Source organism: Gallus gallus, chromosome 7, assembly GCF_016699485.2.
Source record: "Gallus gallus isolate bGalGal1 chromosome 7, bGalGal1.mat.broiler.GRCg7b, whole genome shotgun sequence".
In the NCBI taxonomy this organism is placed as follows: domain Eukaryota; kingdom Metazoa; phylum Chordata; class Aves; order Galliformes; family Phasianidae; genus Gallus; species Gallus gallus.
The window spans coordinates 31,634,480-31,650,483 of NC_052538.1; the positions used below are offsets into that span (position 1 = coordinate 31,634,480).

At 35.0% G+C, this 16,004-nt stretch overlaps 1 protein-coding gene across 7 annotated transcripts in view; it reads right to left on the reverse strand.

The window, feature by feature from the left end:
• Positions 1 to 16,004, reverse strand: part of LRP1B (LDL receptor related protein 1B) — a 581,170-nt gene that overhangs the window by 175,113 nt on the left and 390,053 nt on the right. For all 7 annotated transcript variants that reach the window (XR_005861415.2, XM_040703826.2, XM_422146.8 and 4 more), the window contains exons 14-20: positions 15,364 to 15,553; positions 13,549 to 13,671; positions 11,579 to 11,719; positions 7,951 to 8,076; positions 6,368 to 6,484; positions 3,144 to 3,224; positions 1,364 to 1,531 (exon numbers count right to left, since the gene is read on the reverse strand). Coding sequence is in view for 6 of the 7 variants with exons in the window: in XM_040703826.2 (XP_040559760.1) it covers positions 1,364 to 1,531; positions 3,144 to 3,224; positions 6,368 to 6,484; positions 7,951 to 8,076; positions 11,579 to 11,719; positions 13,549 to 13,671; positions 15,364 to 15,553 (946 nt within the window). In the remaining variant the exon portion in view is untranslated. The remainder of the gene's footprint in view (positions 1 to 1,363; positions 1,532 to 3,143; positions 3,225 to 6,367; positions 6,485 to 7,950; positions 8,077 to 11,578; positions 11,720 to 13,548; positions 13,672 to 15,363; positions 15,554 to 16,004) is intronic.

A 16,004-nucleotide genomic window follows, 5' to 3' on the forward strand; every position in this document is an offset into this window, starting at 1 on the left:
ATAACTCAAACCCCACTTTCCCCTCCTGCCTCATCAATCCAAAAAGCCTTCAGACAATCTCAAAGTATTTTCAAGATGATGGCCTTTTCAGTTTTCTTCTCTTTCCCAGACCAGATATTACCACTGTTTTTAGGAATCATAATGCACTAACAAGAATAACATGTATTTAAAGTAATGACAAAGTTGGACAATCCTGTTTATCCAAAGAAAGTATTATTACAATAAGTTTTGTAGCATTGCTTGTAACTTTATGGTTTATTTTATCAGGTGTTGCTTTGCATTTTGTTTTCAGAATTCTATCTTAGAAAAAGCAATACTAAGTTTCTGGACAAGTGTACACAAACGTAGCAGAACAGGAACCTTAGGACTGACTATGACTGTAAAACACCTGTTTCAGACACAGTGGCTCAAATCCGAACAGGACACGGTATTGCATGAAAAGGTAGGGGAGGACTTTATGCTCTGATGTGGGAGTGAAGCGGGAGGCCAATTAATAGTTCCAGGTAAATTATTTTGGTAGAGATAAATATTAATACATTTTGTAAATATAAAAAGCTAAGGACTTTATTGTACTTTGTTAAAACATTCTTATGCTTCAGTATCACAATACAAAAAAATTTTGAACAACACAAAATGAGAGAGTTATATCAAAAGTAACTTGGGCCATAGCCTTCCTGACCCCATCCTTACACAGCCTAGTGGCAACCCTATACTCCTCCCAGGTTACCTGTCTCTGCTTCCATTGCTTGTGCATTTTCTTCTTGCTCTCCAGTTTGGTCAGCAGGTCCAGCCATGCTAGTCTCTTGCCTCCCTTTCCTGACACCCTACACCTGAGGGATGGAGAGTTCTTGTGCCCTAAGGAAAGCTTCCTTAAAAATCTTCCAGCTCTGCTCCACTCATTTGTCTTTCAGAATAGATTCCCAGGGGGTTTTGTTAACTAACTCCCTGAAGAGCTGGAAGTTGGCTTTCCTAAAATTAAGCTTAATTAAGATGATGTTCAAAATCTGTATGACTGTCAGCAGCCCTGCAAAACTTAACACCAAAATTTATAGTATGATTATTGCAAATTGGAGTCTAAGTCTTCACTGCCATTTGAAATTAAAAAAACATGTATATATAGTACATCAACTATACATCCCTTTGCATGTGTCCTCTGAATTTTCTGGAACCTAGCTCCCTTTCTTACATGTTGATTGAACACTTTCCTCCTGCTGGATCCATAAGCTGTACTTTATTTTTTATACCAAGCAATGCTTAAAAACATTCTCTTTTGCCACTGACTGAAGAAAAGTCTTCTGTATCTATAATAAAATACTCCCTTTATTTACAAGTGATAAAATGTGGGAAGAATAAGACAGCTAACCTTCCTTGGTGCAATTTGTTCTGGTTTCGTCACTGTAATCTCCACAGTCATTGTCACCATCACATGCCCAATGGCTTGGGATACATCTGCCATTATAACACCTGAACTGATCAGCAGAACATGAGTGGATGCAGCCTAGTTCATCACTTCCATCACCACAGTCATCATCTGCAAACATTGATTTTAAAAGATACAGAATCTGAATATATATGTTAAGAGAAACGAGCTATTTCCAGAAAGGAAAATAACATACAGTAAATAAAACAGTATTTTTATTGGCTTCCCACAGGTATACGGTAAAATTATTTCTAATACAGAATCATCGCCTATCCTGAGTTGAAAGAGACCCACAAGGATCACTGAGTAATTCTTCTGGTTCTGGGTCTAACAAACCAACTGATCTCAGCTGCTCCACACACCCCCTGCCCTCTACATCTTTCCCCACCTTCATAGCCCTCCTTAGCATGCTGTCTAACAGTTTTACGTCTTCATATCATGGCACCCAAACTGCCTACAGTGGTGGAGATGAGGCCACACATTGCAGAGCAGAGCGGGACAATGCTTTGCTTCGCCTGTTGGCAGTGCTGGGCCTGAGGGTCCCCAGGGTACAGTCAATCCTTTTGGCTCCAGCCCACACTGCTGGCACAGATCCAACTTGCTGTCAGCTAAAACCCTCAGATTCCTTTCTGTATGGCTGCTCTCCAGCCTCTCATCCCCCACGCTGTTGTGCATACAGCCAGGATTGACCCCTCCCAGGTGCAGAATTTGGCACTTTCTCTTGTTAAACCATGTGGGTGGTGATTGCACAGTCCTCCGGGCTGTTAGGATCCTTCTGTAAGGTCTAAATGTATAGGAACATATGCTTCCTTAACTCTACTAACAGCACTTGTTGCTCTTTCATTTTAGATAATCTAAGATCATTACACTTATTCAGTCAAATATACCAGTAAGCATTAGAAGGCTGTAGATTTTCTTCATTTCTTTTCCTTTTTAAATACAGATGCTCCCAAATTAACCTGTTTTATTTTATCCTTAGTGATACCTTACTTTGTTGTAGCCATTACAACAATCTTATTGCAGTTCTGCTACTTTGTCTGTGATCGCCAAGGGAAGGAAAAGATACTACATAAACAGTATAGTGTTTCCTTACACAGAATTTCAGCACACTGTGATAATTTAGGGAATCTGCCCATACACAGCTACGAATTTCTTTCAGCCTCATAAAATCACAGTAATACCATATTCTGTGGTGGATAAAGAACCAGTCCAATTTTGTTAAGACTGGTAAGACATCCCTCCCATGTCATAATCTTTGGAAAAATATTCATCTGAATACCTGCCAAATACATTCCCTTTAGGACAAAAGTAGTAATAACATCATAAGTCTTCCTAGACTTCCCTTCTGACAATTGCCATTTATGAAGTGCAAGGTGCCCACAAACAAGGTAGATATTTTGTCACCAGAACTGATTTGTTTTCTTAAATCAGAAAATACACAAACAATGTTGTTGTTATTTTTTTTTTTTAAGCAGTTGAAGATTACATCACACCCTATTCTACAGAATATAGTATTTGCAACTATCACCATGTCCATGGCACCATTTCTGATGTAATCATTCAGTTTTGCTGCTTTCTCCAGTAGGTGTGTAACTTACAAGTACTGTATTTATTTATTCTGTCCAGTTACAAATCAAACCAGTAATACCGGTCACAAAAGAAAACAATAACGAAGCAATATCTTCTGGTTTTTTTTTTCAGATATTGAACACTCGATACTTACCTGAATCGCAGAGCCATTTGCTGCTAATGCACCTTCCGTTTTTGCAAATAAATTGAGTTAGTGGCTCACACGTTGGGAATTCTGTGAAAGCATTCAAAAACCAAAAACTATTTAATGTATATAGTCTTTAGTAATATTCTTTCACTGTCCTGCATGCATGATTTAAACAAGCCAAATAAACTGTATGAAACATTTGTCTAAGACACTCTAGAATGGAAGAAACAGTAAGAGAATGAAAAGAAATGATAAAAAAGGCTCTTAACAGTAAATTAAAGCCAATACCTATCCTTTCTCAATGGGGATCAAGCAAATGCATTCTCCTGTGTTATATGACACGATCCTATACACCCATCATACAAGGCCTGTCTTTGCCATTAACTTGATAACCGATACAAGATGTGCTTTCAGCATTTTCATGTTGGTAAAAAAAAAAACAAAAAAAAAACATATGGTTCTCCAAATGCAATGGCTGCCAGTAAAAGACAGGAAATGGAAGACTATAAAATGAGAAGGTTAAGTACAAAGTGAAAGAACAGTCAAGAGATAAAAGTTACTGCACAATGACGTAGTAAAATAGAAAATCAAAATGTCAGTATTTACAATCACTTCCTAAGGGTATTCCCATTTAAAAAAAAGTAGAAAACTAAGACATTATCATCCTTAGAGACTCATCCATTATTCTGTTACCACTTTGTTTCCACAGTTGCCTAACATCTGCATAATACAACTTGATTTTTTCCCAACTTTTTCTTTTGAAATCAATGAGAAAGGTATGTGCATTAATGCCATTAAGACATCAAACTGTGTTTGCATTATATCATTTGGAAAGTACAAGCTCATAGAATCATAGATCCACTTCACAAAACTTAAAAATTCATAGGAAATAATCTGGAAGTCTAACAATCTAAAAGGAGTAAGGAGCAGCCTAAAATCTGCTCTATGTACAGAACATCAAGGGAGTAAGATGCTTCTCAGAAACCATCAGTTACCTAATGCAAACCAAAGACAACAATAAGGACAATCTACCTGAATTGCTACATAAGGGCAAGTTTATCCTTCATGGAAGAATTTCAGACTGGAAATTCTTACAAAGAACATCCTAAATGCAACAGAAAGTAATGTCTGAAATGGTGCATAGGCCTGTCAGCTACATCAAAACAGCCAAAAAATTAAAAGAAATCAACAAGCGTATAGCTCATTAGATGCCTCCAGCTTCTAGTCTTGGTACAGTTTCACAGCTGAGCCAATATAAAACTACAACTTGACAAAGACCTCAAGAACCAGGACACCTTTAAAACATGCCATGTAACTATAATGTCTCTTTACAAATATTTAGTCAATGAACCTCTGACTTAGATATGCTGTCCCTTGCTGCCTTTGGTGCAAATAATTCAAAAGCTATTATTTTTATGGACGCTCAGAGAGGATTTTGCCTTTAAAAAGAGTCATACATGAAACAAAAAATCAGTTGCATTAAATAAGTAAAGTTCAGAGATCACCGGGAGCATCATAAGATTGGAACAATTAGTTTTATTCCATCAACACAAAAAAGGGGTGGCAAGAAAATTTAACATTTTGTCAATCACACTTAAAAAGCTTTATGTTGTTAATATTTATTTATTTTTTTTTTTAATGAAAACCATGTTTTTCTTGGAGGAACACTTTACAGTGACAACCAAGTATCTGTTCTGATACAAATAACATAGGTGTTCAAGTATAACGGTACTTAGATATATTCCTTAGATGTTCGAGGGAAAGCTGAAAGCTTCTGTTTTTAATTCTATTTTTAGCTTTCCAATATTTTTCTACAAATTCAACTCTATTTAATTTTTCTCTTTTACTCCCTCACTGTCCCTATAACCACCCCAGCACTCCTTTCCCTTTGTCATACAGACGCACTTCCTGAAGCTGTTTCACAGCCAACCCTGTGCTGACTCCCCAGCAGACAGGCAAAACAATAAAGGTGCCTCTTGAGTTTCTCCACAATGTAGACACCAATCTGGTTTCTCTCTGCTATCCAGCTGCCTTGTAAAAGCTCTGTTTCTTTGATACTTTTTCACTCTTCGGTGATTGAGTACAAATGGTATGGCAGATATACAGATGGACACAAAATATGATCTTAAGCGTTGTTTCCTTTATGAAAGCAAGAGAAAAATAAGCACATTCTGTTCTCAATCCTTCTTCAGAAATGTCATGATTCTTAGTAAATGTGGTTGTATTTTAAGAAAAAGCGTGTTTAGATACTGGCATTTTTTACAGTATTGCTCACTGCAGCTATAGACTGACATAAGTATACATAAGTTCTTGAACCAGTATGATCCAAAAATTATTCATAGCTAAGAACTGGTGCACTTAAATATGATGTGTAATGGAAAAAAAGCAAACTACTGAATAAAAAACTTCATTTTAAACTGTTATCTAGAAGAATTCCAAGTAGCTAAGTACATTTGATAGTTAGAGTGCCTTTCATTAGCCATCAAATCACAAGAAAAAAAAATGAAAAATCAAGTGTTTAACTTATTTGTACAGCCACAGCACTCAAGACTAAATGAACAAGTTCAAGTAAGGAACAGATGTAAAGTTTGACAAAACTGGAAAATAGTGGGTGAAATAAATGCTAATTAGATGATCTGGAGAAATATTCCAGATAAGCTGACAGGCTCTACCACATAAAACACGTAAAAAGAAATTATACTAAGATCTGTAAATTGATAAGCTGTGTGAGAACACAAGGTATGGCTAATCACAGAAACTATTAATATCATGTCATTAGTGTCATATCAAATCATGACACAGAATAGAGTAATTTCAGAGTTTGTAAGATACAGTGAGTCCAGTGAGAGTTTAAAAGTAATGTGAAACACACCAAAGGAAAGCAGGTTAATACTCCAGGAAACGTGAAAAAAAATATATACATATATATATATCTTGAAAAATCTTGAATGCAGCTATTAAAGAAAAGACATAGTGAGAACTGTGGCTTTAAAAAGTAACATCAAACTCAATTACTGGTTGCCAGTCATGAAGAATTCAAACTTAAATGAACGTAAAGGATTATGGATCAACAGAATTCACTAATTGAGTCCCATGCTATCTACTTACTCCCAGCTGAAGTCCTTAAGATTTATCTTTATGGAGCACACACTATCAGCCACTTTCATTTACACATTTACTCACTATGTGCTTTTTTTCTTGTTTTCCACTGGAAAGGAATATTCACTTACCACAGGATGTCATTTCATCAGTTTGATCTCCACAATCATCCTCCCTGTCACACAGCCAAGATGTTGGAATACAGCGTCCATTCCCACAAGAAAATTGGTCGAACTGACATGTTCTTGCTGTCAAGACAAAACACTCCAAAAATGCAAGGGAAATGGACTAAATCTGTTAGATCTTTTGGTTCAAGTCTGTATGTAGAAGTCACAAATCTAGATGGCATCTCCTGGCCTGGCTGCTCATTTCACTTTAACTAAACATCATTCACCTCCTTTGATTTCAGAGGAAATTGAAATCTGCAGGACTCTGTCCTATCTATCTTTGAATCATACACTTGTTAGTGTGAATACACAGTCTTAGTCAGTAGAAGAACAGTAATGCTTGATAAAGTAATGTTAGTGCTAGAGCAGAAGCGAATCAGGGAATAAAAACATCTAACTTACAATTGGAATTTTACTTATTTAAAAAAAAAACTGTATTTCCTACTATAAGCAATGATGTACTGAGAGTCATATTTACACACACAAAATAAAACCGATAATGCATGCAATGTGCCTGGCCTCACTTTTCTTGAACTCTTTCCATTTGTAAATATGCAACCATAATGATCCATTAAAGTATATGATGTATGCCTTTCCTCTGATGAAACAAATATAACCAAAAGAAATTATACTATGCAATTAAATACATGATTTTGAAATCTGATAAATAGTACAATATCAGTAAAGTCTAACATATAAAGCTGAACCTATAACTGTATTTATTCAAAATGTGAACTCATGACTAAAATAACAGAAATAGAAACGTAGATTATGATTACATACTTGAATATGGAAAGACATCAATATGTATTACAATTTGCAATAACTGCAATGGTGACATGGAATCTATAGATCTGAATTTGTGCTAGAGATTTTTTTAGCCAAATTGCACAAATACCAACCCATGAACAGATCATTCCACACCTGAAAAGTTAAATCAAACAAAATAACTCCTGGGAATTTATGACAATGCTGTTTATCACTGCATTTCAGTTAAACAGCCATCAGCCATTGATGTCTAATATTTTGTACAGCAAATATTCAGTGATTGTTTAGCATACTCTACTGACAAGAAGTAAACATCATGGATTTGGAACTCCGTGATTTATTGCAGTAGAATCAGTGAACAATCTTCATCTCGACATTTCCTTAAAAATTCATTATACAGAAAATAAATTACAAATGAAAACAATTTTCAAGGTACCAAGGGGAAACCAAGTAAAAAATTATGCTTTTGTCAGCACAAAATAAAATTTACTCATCAGAGCATGTTAACAAACAATTCTAACTGCCAAAAAAGATTTAGCAGGAACAAGTTTGTACCTAAGTAGTACTTTGACAGTCAGCCCATATGGACAGATTAAGTGCTGAATTACTTTGGAAAGCACAATCAAGCACAAAGATGAAGTAAAATGCAATTTGTATTCCATCTTAGTGGCATCAACATCTGAATTAATTTAAAATGACAATAATCAGATTACTAATAGCTGACTGGTTCAGTTCAGCACAGAATTGCTTATGGAGCTGGAATTAAGTAAAGTTTTTACCTGCACAGGTTTTATTTGATTCATCTTCGTTATTACCACAGTCATTAGCTCCATCACAAAGCCATCTCTTGGGAATGCAGCGATTATTTTGGCACTTAAACTGATTTTCAGGACAACTGTGATTGACTGGAGGGGAAAGACAGCAGAGTTTTTTTCCTTAGAAAACAATCAGAGAAAATCAGCTGAAAATCACGTATTAAATAATATTCCCTGGTGATGCAGTAGTATGGTTATCCTGGATATATCATCATCATGACATGAAAAGTGTACAGCAATAGAGTCAATAAAAAAATACTGAACTACTTAAACAGCACTCCAATAATTAAAGAGTACGTAGTAATTAAAGAATGCATAATAAATTCCTAGGGAGGCTCTCTTTTATTAACCACTAAGTGATAAAAGCTAGCAACATTTTACAAGTACAGACAAGAAGATATCAAAAGGGAAGAGGTAAAATTCTGATTCCAAAATAGATCAAAAACAAGGTTTAACCTGTGTATTTGTAACATGTTATAGATGAAACCCCTGAGTTGAAGGTTTATCACAGAATGTCATGATCTCAGAAATTCAACAGGCTTAAAACACAGAGGATCCATTTAAAACAAACAAATTTTATTGCCCGTACCATGTATGTGATAGAATGCATGCCTGGGAGCATGGCACTCAAATGACTTTAACAATCTGAATACACATCCATCACACTGGTTAAAAGATGTCATGTCATGTAATTTGCATTATGCAATGCTGAACGATATTGGCTTATGTTCACCTTGAATAAAACAGGAAAAACTATATTTTCTTCAGGCTTCTACCTGACCTGGATCAGGGCTATGGTAAATAGTGTATATACCATATGTATATGGTAAATAGTTGGATCCACCATGCTCAACGATTTTTGATACCAAGTTCATAATTATGATCCATGTAAATAACATTAGAAATAAAAAATCCTCAGAGAAATATATACATTATACATATAAGTTGTTATTGAGTGATAAATGATAACATGCATAAACTCAAAGAAATTGGTATTTTTACAATAGGTTTAAAATAGTGGAATTAAATCTTTCTTGAACTGCAAACAAATGTAACTGACCTCTGCTCTCTCATGACAGAAGTTATCAGATAGGTGTCAAATTATCATAACAAACATTTGTTATGTAACAGTAGGTGAAAGAACAAATATAGCTTCATCTAGCTCAAAAATGTAATTGCACAGACTTAAGCTATCTTAAATTCTAATTCTGAATTAACCAAATTTGGCTTTAATTCTGAAATAACCAAACATTATTTAAGCCATATTACACACATCTACATAAACCTATTCATTTCTGGGTAGCCTATGTATAATTGTAGAATATATTTCTTTTTCTCACTAGCTATCTAATATCATAGGAAGGATGAAGACTTTGACAACATACAAGTTATGTATGACTGGCCTGTTCTCCTAGCTGTAACAAGTATGTATCTTCAGCTTTTATACTAATAACAGGGTCTATTATTAGCAGATCTCATTCACCTACACAAGAGCAGTAAACTATGTAGTTTCAAACGCTCAGTTAAAAATCACAAGCTCTTATCCACCTACTCAGCTATCTGGTCTCTTTTTTAAAGTTCAACATAGAACTGGAAACAAATGGTGTTTAAAATGAAAGGACATCTTGTAGGCTTGTCCCTGACATTTCAGTGGCTTTTATCTTTGACCTTTCTACCTATTCTGTCCACTGAAAACAACAGAGAGTGAGTGTGATACCAATGGCACATGAACACTTCATGAGCGTTTTTTGTGTGGAGTGTGAAAGAGCATTGGAAGTAAATAATATAATTAATAATTTGAGCAGAAAAACATTCCAAGTCTTATAAAGCAACCTCACTTGCAATGTAAATGAAGCTAAAATCTGGTATAAACAACCTGATAAAAAGCAAACATGAAGACTTACCCTTAATTTTACTTTATTAATAGAGACATAGATATTATTTTAAATGGTAAGTAAGTTTTGCAATTTATGTTTAAAATTTGTGTACATTCTGGTCATAACTGCAAACCTTTCAGACTAATTCCAGAAGAACTACTGAAGTTTCTATAGTAACTGCTTAAAAGAGATCACTGTTAACATGCTGGACACAAACTATGCATCATATATAGATTTGGGATCATATGATTTCATTTGTATCTGTAAAAATCCCCTGGGTATCATAAGCTTTGATCAATGAATTAGCCTAAATTATACTAATTAAAGTAAGAATCAAGTCAATGTTGTCAAAAGATTTTCCTTCTCACTGTCTTTATCAGTTGAACTCCTTGTTTAACAATCCCTTGTACTGCTGACTAATGTTTCAATACAACTCAGATACAGAAAAAACGCCTTAAAAAGAATTCAGATTTACATCAGGAATGTCTATTTCATGGAGATATCAACTTGTATAAACAAAAATAAATAAATAAATAAAACCAGTTATATGTAACAATCATAAAGAAAAAGACTAAAAAATACTTTAAAAAGTATTTTAACAGAGGGTCACTAGCTCAGTGTGCATCAACACCATCAAGCCAGAGTGAAACACGCAAGATTCACCCAAGGATGTATAAATATTCCTATCAGTGTTCCGCTCATCCTCATCAAATTCCTACAGAAATCAGCAAAAACACACGCATCTAATTTCAGACACCCAGCCCCAAGTTTCACATGACAACATTCAGAAAAGAGCAATGAATTTCAAAAACAAGTACACACCAGCACCATCGCCTACTGGGGAAAAAAAATAAAAGGAATAAAAAAAAGGAAAAACAAACAAACAGATTCAAGTTATTTTGTCTCAAAGAGTCAAGAATGAAAGACCATAACAAAAGTTTTCAGACACGCAGAACAATGCCTCAGAGTAGAAGAGTATATCAGATCTTCAAGTCTACAAGTGATAGGAAAAGGAATAATGCATTTTCATTTTTGTAAGGGAGATTTGGTATAGAGAAATGATGTAATCACTGCAACGATCTGAGAAAGGAAAGAGACATTTTCACCACCTCAGCTCTCAATTTATAGTAGGTTAGGTAGCTTCCAGGAATGACACGGATACATAATTGGTATGCTTTCTAGCATTTTTCATTTCAATAGCAGCACTCCTCTACAGTAAAACAAACAAATAGCAAACAATAATACAACTGTACTAAAACCGTGTTTTCAAAGACAAGAGTACATCTTGCTAAACTGAAAGTATTGCGTTGGTTTTCTTAAAACAAAAGAAAAAAAATCCAGTATCACAGAATCACGACAAGTAGAAAGGGACCTCTTGAGATCACATTGCATAATTTCCTGCTCAAGCAGAGTCAGAGGTTTGCCAGGACTATGCAAATTTGAGTTTCAAATTTATCCACAGATGATCAATCTATTGCTGTGTCAAAATCAGAAGATGACTGACATTACTCTTTTACTATGCTATGAAACCAGTACACGAGTGTTATTTATAAATACTACTATTACTATTTGCAGGAAAAGAAAATGAGTTATATGAATGACTTAAAGGTTACGGTTTGCGTTTGGCTGTCCTCAGACTTCTATTTAACATGCATGCATTGCTTGGTTTCCATGAAACGTGCATTAAAATGTAAAAAAAAAAACCAACCACTTACAGCAAATGTCGGCGTGCTCATCACTGCCATCCAAACAGTCATCATCTCCATCACAGCGCCAGCGATCATGGATACAACGCTTATTGTTGCACTGAAACTGTTCAGCTTTGCACAACTGTGGTGGCATTTCTCCATGTTTAACTACAAAAAATATCCAGGATGCACATATAACTTGTCAGCTTGATACATACAGAATACTACCTCTACATGTATAGATATACAAATTATTTTGGTACCACTTGTAATGCGATGGAAAGCACAGCAGTGACAGCAGATTAGCAAGGTCCAAGGCTGCAGCAAGTGAGGATTTGCTCCAACACAACAGCCACAAACACAGAAATAAAGGAAAGAAGCTGTTTAACTTTGGAAGACCTCAGGTGGGCAGGGATCACCAGCAAGCTACCCTTGCCTCCACTGCCAACACTTACATGAGGTCTGGGAAGGGGTGTATCCTGGCTCCATGCCTTCCAATCAGTCAGGTACATTGCATGCACCTGAACAATCTTGGGTTGGTGCTGCCTTCCCACCAGGTGCTCAATCACTACTTCAAACTGTGACTTAGCATTTCCACTGCACCACTTATATTTGAAGTAATTCCACTTAAAGCCTGCAGCAGCATGCAGATTTGAGTTGAGGTCATGCATTTGTAATAAATGAGAGAACTCATAACAGAATGCCATTCAGACTTTTTTGTTATTTTAAATTTGTGCAAAAGATGATAGTGTGGAAGTACCAGTTTAAAATACTGTGATGCTTTGCTGATACTGAAAAGAAAATATTCTTACAGACTATTCAAATTCTGGTGCACATTTAAGGACTAGAGAATGATTACTGAAAAGCTGATTCTCGTATCCAGGCAACAACTCAAACACCTGCATTATGCACTGTATAAACTTTGCAAATATGAAATGATAAAAATGTACTGCAGTAGAATTAAGTAGGAAGCCTCAAGCTTATTGATAAATCCAGACAGATACATTTTTCAACATGAGGTTCAGGATGTTTTATATGTAAACATTACGTTATGACCCCATCAGGAACGCAAAAGTCTTTCAAAAGAGTTGGGCACTGAAATGTGCTGGGAAAAACAACAAACAAATCGGGAAACCTGCTTGATTCAGATCTGAAGGCATCTGACCTCTTTTCCTATGGAGACTTTTTTTTTTTTTCCCCAACAACAATGATGGCTCTACTAGCCATGCACTTGAGTCAAGTTCAAGGTAATTGCAAACTCAAAGTTCGTCACATCATGCAATAATCATTATGCTTTTCTCAGCTCTTATATGCTTATACTCGAAAATCAATGTGAAGTTTTACATGTTACTCTTGAAGAAATAGACCAATGAGACCCAGATGAACAATAAGAATTTTTAATGTTACAAAAACTAAGTACAAACATTTTAAAAAAATATATATATATGCATATACTAACATTCCCGCATTTATTATGGATGCTGAAAACAGTTATGGGCATTTCAATGAAGATATCCATGGAAGAGATACAATCAAAAGACAGCTAAATTTGTATAATTTATGAAGGGTGTATTACATATATAAATATCCAATTGATGTATTTTAAAATAGATTCAGCTTGAACATTTTCTATGCCAGATTTCAATTTGAGATACTTATTTCATATAATAATCTGATATATAAACTAGTTTATATATATTTCATCATGAAATTGTTATTTCTGATATTCTGTGAAAAAGACAATTGAAATATCGAAGTCTCTTATCGTATCAGACACCTTATTCTCAAATACTGGGCACTTAATTGTCTGCCTTTACAAGAAAATAAGCCTTTACTGTGTTTATCAAACTTTCTGCAATTAGCATCTCTATTGAAGGAATATCTCTGCCCTATAAAAATCACAAAAGCCTTTAAGGAGAAGAGTTTTTTATTTATTTTAAGAATTGTTTTTATCCCTTAGCAGTGGTATCAACCCATATATTCTTTAAACAACTTACTCATGCAGGTTGTACTGTTTTCCTCCAAAAACTGATTATCAGCACAGGCACAAACTCTGCCTCCAGGAATGGCTAAACAGAGAGTACTGCAGCCTCCATTGTTAACGCGACATGCATTGTTACCTGTAAAAGCAACATAAAACACTTTAAAACCAACAGCCATGCTAAAGTAAGGAGCTGTACGCACATGAATACCTTTTTACATTTATTTTCTTCTCTATTAGGGACTCATTCTCCTAGTTTGGTTACTATTAGTTATAATATTAAAACAGGTTGCAATAACCTGAAAGAATAAAAACAAAGATGCCATCGGTTCACAGGATTCTGTGCAACTTCTTTCAGAAGATGAACAAGTATTAAAGACTTAAATATGTCACAGATACAAATGCTGACAGATTGTCATGCATGTAGTAGTTTAAAGACATTCAGCAGTATATATAGAAATGATCTGAAGTATACTGGCAGCTGCACACGTTAAAACAAGGTAGCTACAAATGTAGACTTAAAAGAGAAAGAAAACAGAAATCAGAAGTATAACAACATCTATGGAAGGCAGAGTTTTAGGCAAATATTATGGTACTTTTTCTGAACACATCTGCTATTTCTCCACTTTCTGTTCCCCTGTTGTTGTTTCTCCCCAAATGCCATATGCTGTTCACATGAGGATAGCGACAGCTGTCAGGTGTTCCAATCACCTAACAAGAACTGCTGCACACTAGTGATGATACTGTAAAAACATAACTGAGCTTGAAGCCTGGGAACAAGGTACCTGTGAGGCACCTAATAAAACAGTTTTAGCATATTGGTTATTACAGTTGAGCAAAGTATATTTTAAAGTTGTATATGTACTAAGTAGCAATGCAATAAATATGGAAATTTCCATTTTGTTTCTATTTTGTTCACAGAATCAAAAGTTTCAGGAAGAAACACTTAAGGTTTTCTATAGGAACTATGTAAATAGAAACACTCTTTTACCAGTACATGTCAAAAATGATAGCCCAATAAGCTAGACATTCTTCTTTTTGAGATCTGTAGAGGTATTAATATTAAACACGGTCAGCTTTTAGAACAGTATTTTGTTTATATTAAGTCCTGATGCTTACTTTCATGCTTTCCATCTGAGATGGCAGACTATAACCAGAACTATGTTTTCACTAAAGAAAGCAAATATTCACCACACATCTAAAATGCCGTATATAAAAAATGGCTTCCAAAATTTCCTCCTTAAAACTAAATCTGTAAATTAAAGTGTGTTCATTTTGTAAGCACTATCCATGCTACTCTATGGCCTTATATCTTATTTCTCTAATGAAACAAGCAATATCAAGAACCCACTTTTCCACTACTAACAAAGGCCACTGATTTGGATTCTAGATCATGTTACCATGTACTTTCAGCAGGCTAAGTCATATGGTACTGATGGAGACCAAGGAGAAGAAGGAAGTTATAGAAAGGAAAAAAAGACACAAAGAAGCTATGAACTTTCCCTGAGAAAAGGTAAATACAATAATGTATTTTACGTGCATGAGCCACTGCATACATATTATCTATTCTATTTTATATTTTCACAGCTTTTCCTCTTTCACAAACAAGGAAAATGCCAATAAATACAAAGAAATACAGTTATAAATACTATTTTGTCTCACTGCTTTCAGTAACTACAAGATTGAAATATTAAGAAGTGTCTTTGCCATGCCACAATCAGCATATTCCTTTTCCTATCATTGTTCAACTAGTATTTTCAAAGTATTGCAAGGTTAGGAGGGAAAATGTCCTTTTGTAGTAGATCTCTGAGAAATCATATCATATTAATACCTTGCTGTTTACGCGGGTCATATATCTGAAGCCCAAACAAAGGTGGTCTCTCACTTCTTAATAGTGTCACATTCCTTGTGATCAGATCCAGCTGGAAAATAGATCCATTCATATAGTCTGTCCAGTAAATATGATTTCCATGATGTGATAATCCAAAAGGATGATTCAAATCTTTCCCGCTGTAGATTACCTGCAATTAATTGGTGTCAGGTGAGCACTGGACAGGTGAAAATAACTAACGCACTACAGAGAACATAAAGGAGGATAAAGGAAAACTGAGATGAGCACTGTGCCCAAACATACAAACTTAATGCACTAAAATTAAGTAGCGTAAAGCTGATCTCTGTAACAGCATAAAAAAATTAACTTCAGAACTTAATAGGAAGCATGGCAGTTTATACCTTTCAGTATACATCAAGTAGATGAAATATTTGCTTCTTATAAAATGCTGCTGAAGTCATCTTCTGCAGTAAACAAACATCTCAATCCTATATTTTGGAGTGATTTTTACCTCAACTAGGCTTTGATTCAATATTCTTGCTCCTACCGTGAGCAAAGAATAGTATGATTTGCTTATTTTTGTTAAAGTGCATATGATTGATTTCTGAAAAATCTCCTATTTGTTTTGGGTTGTGGCAACT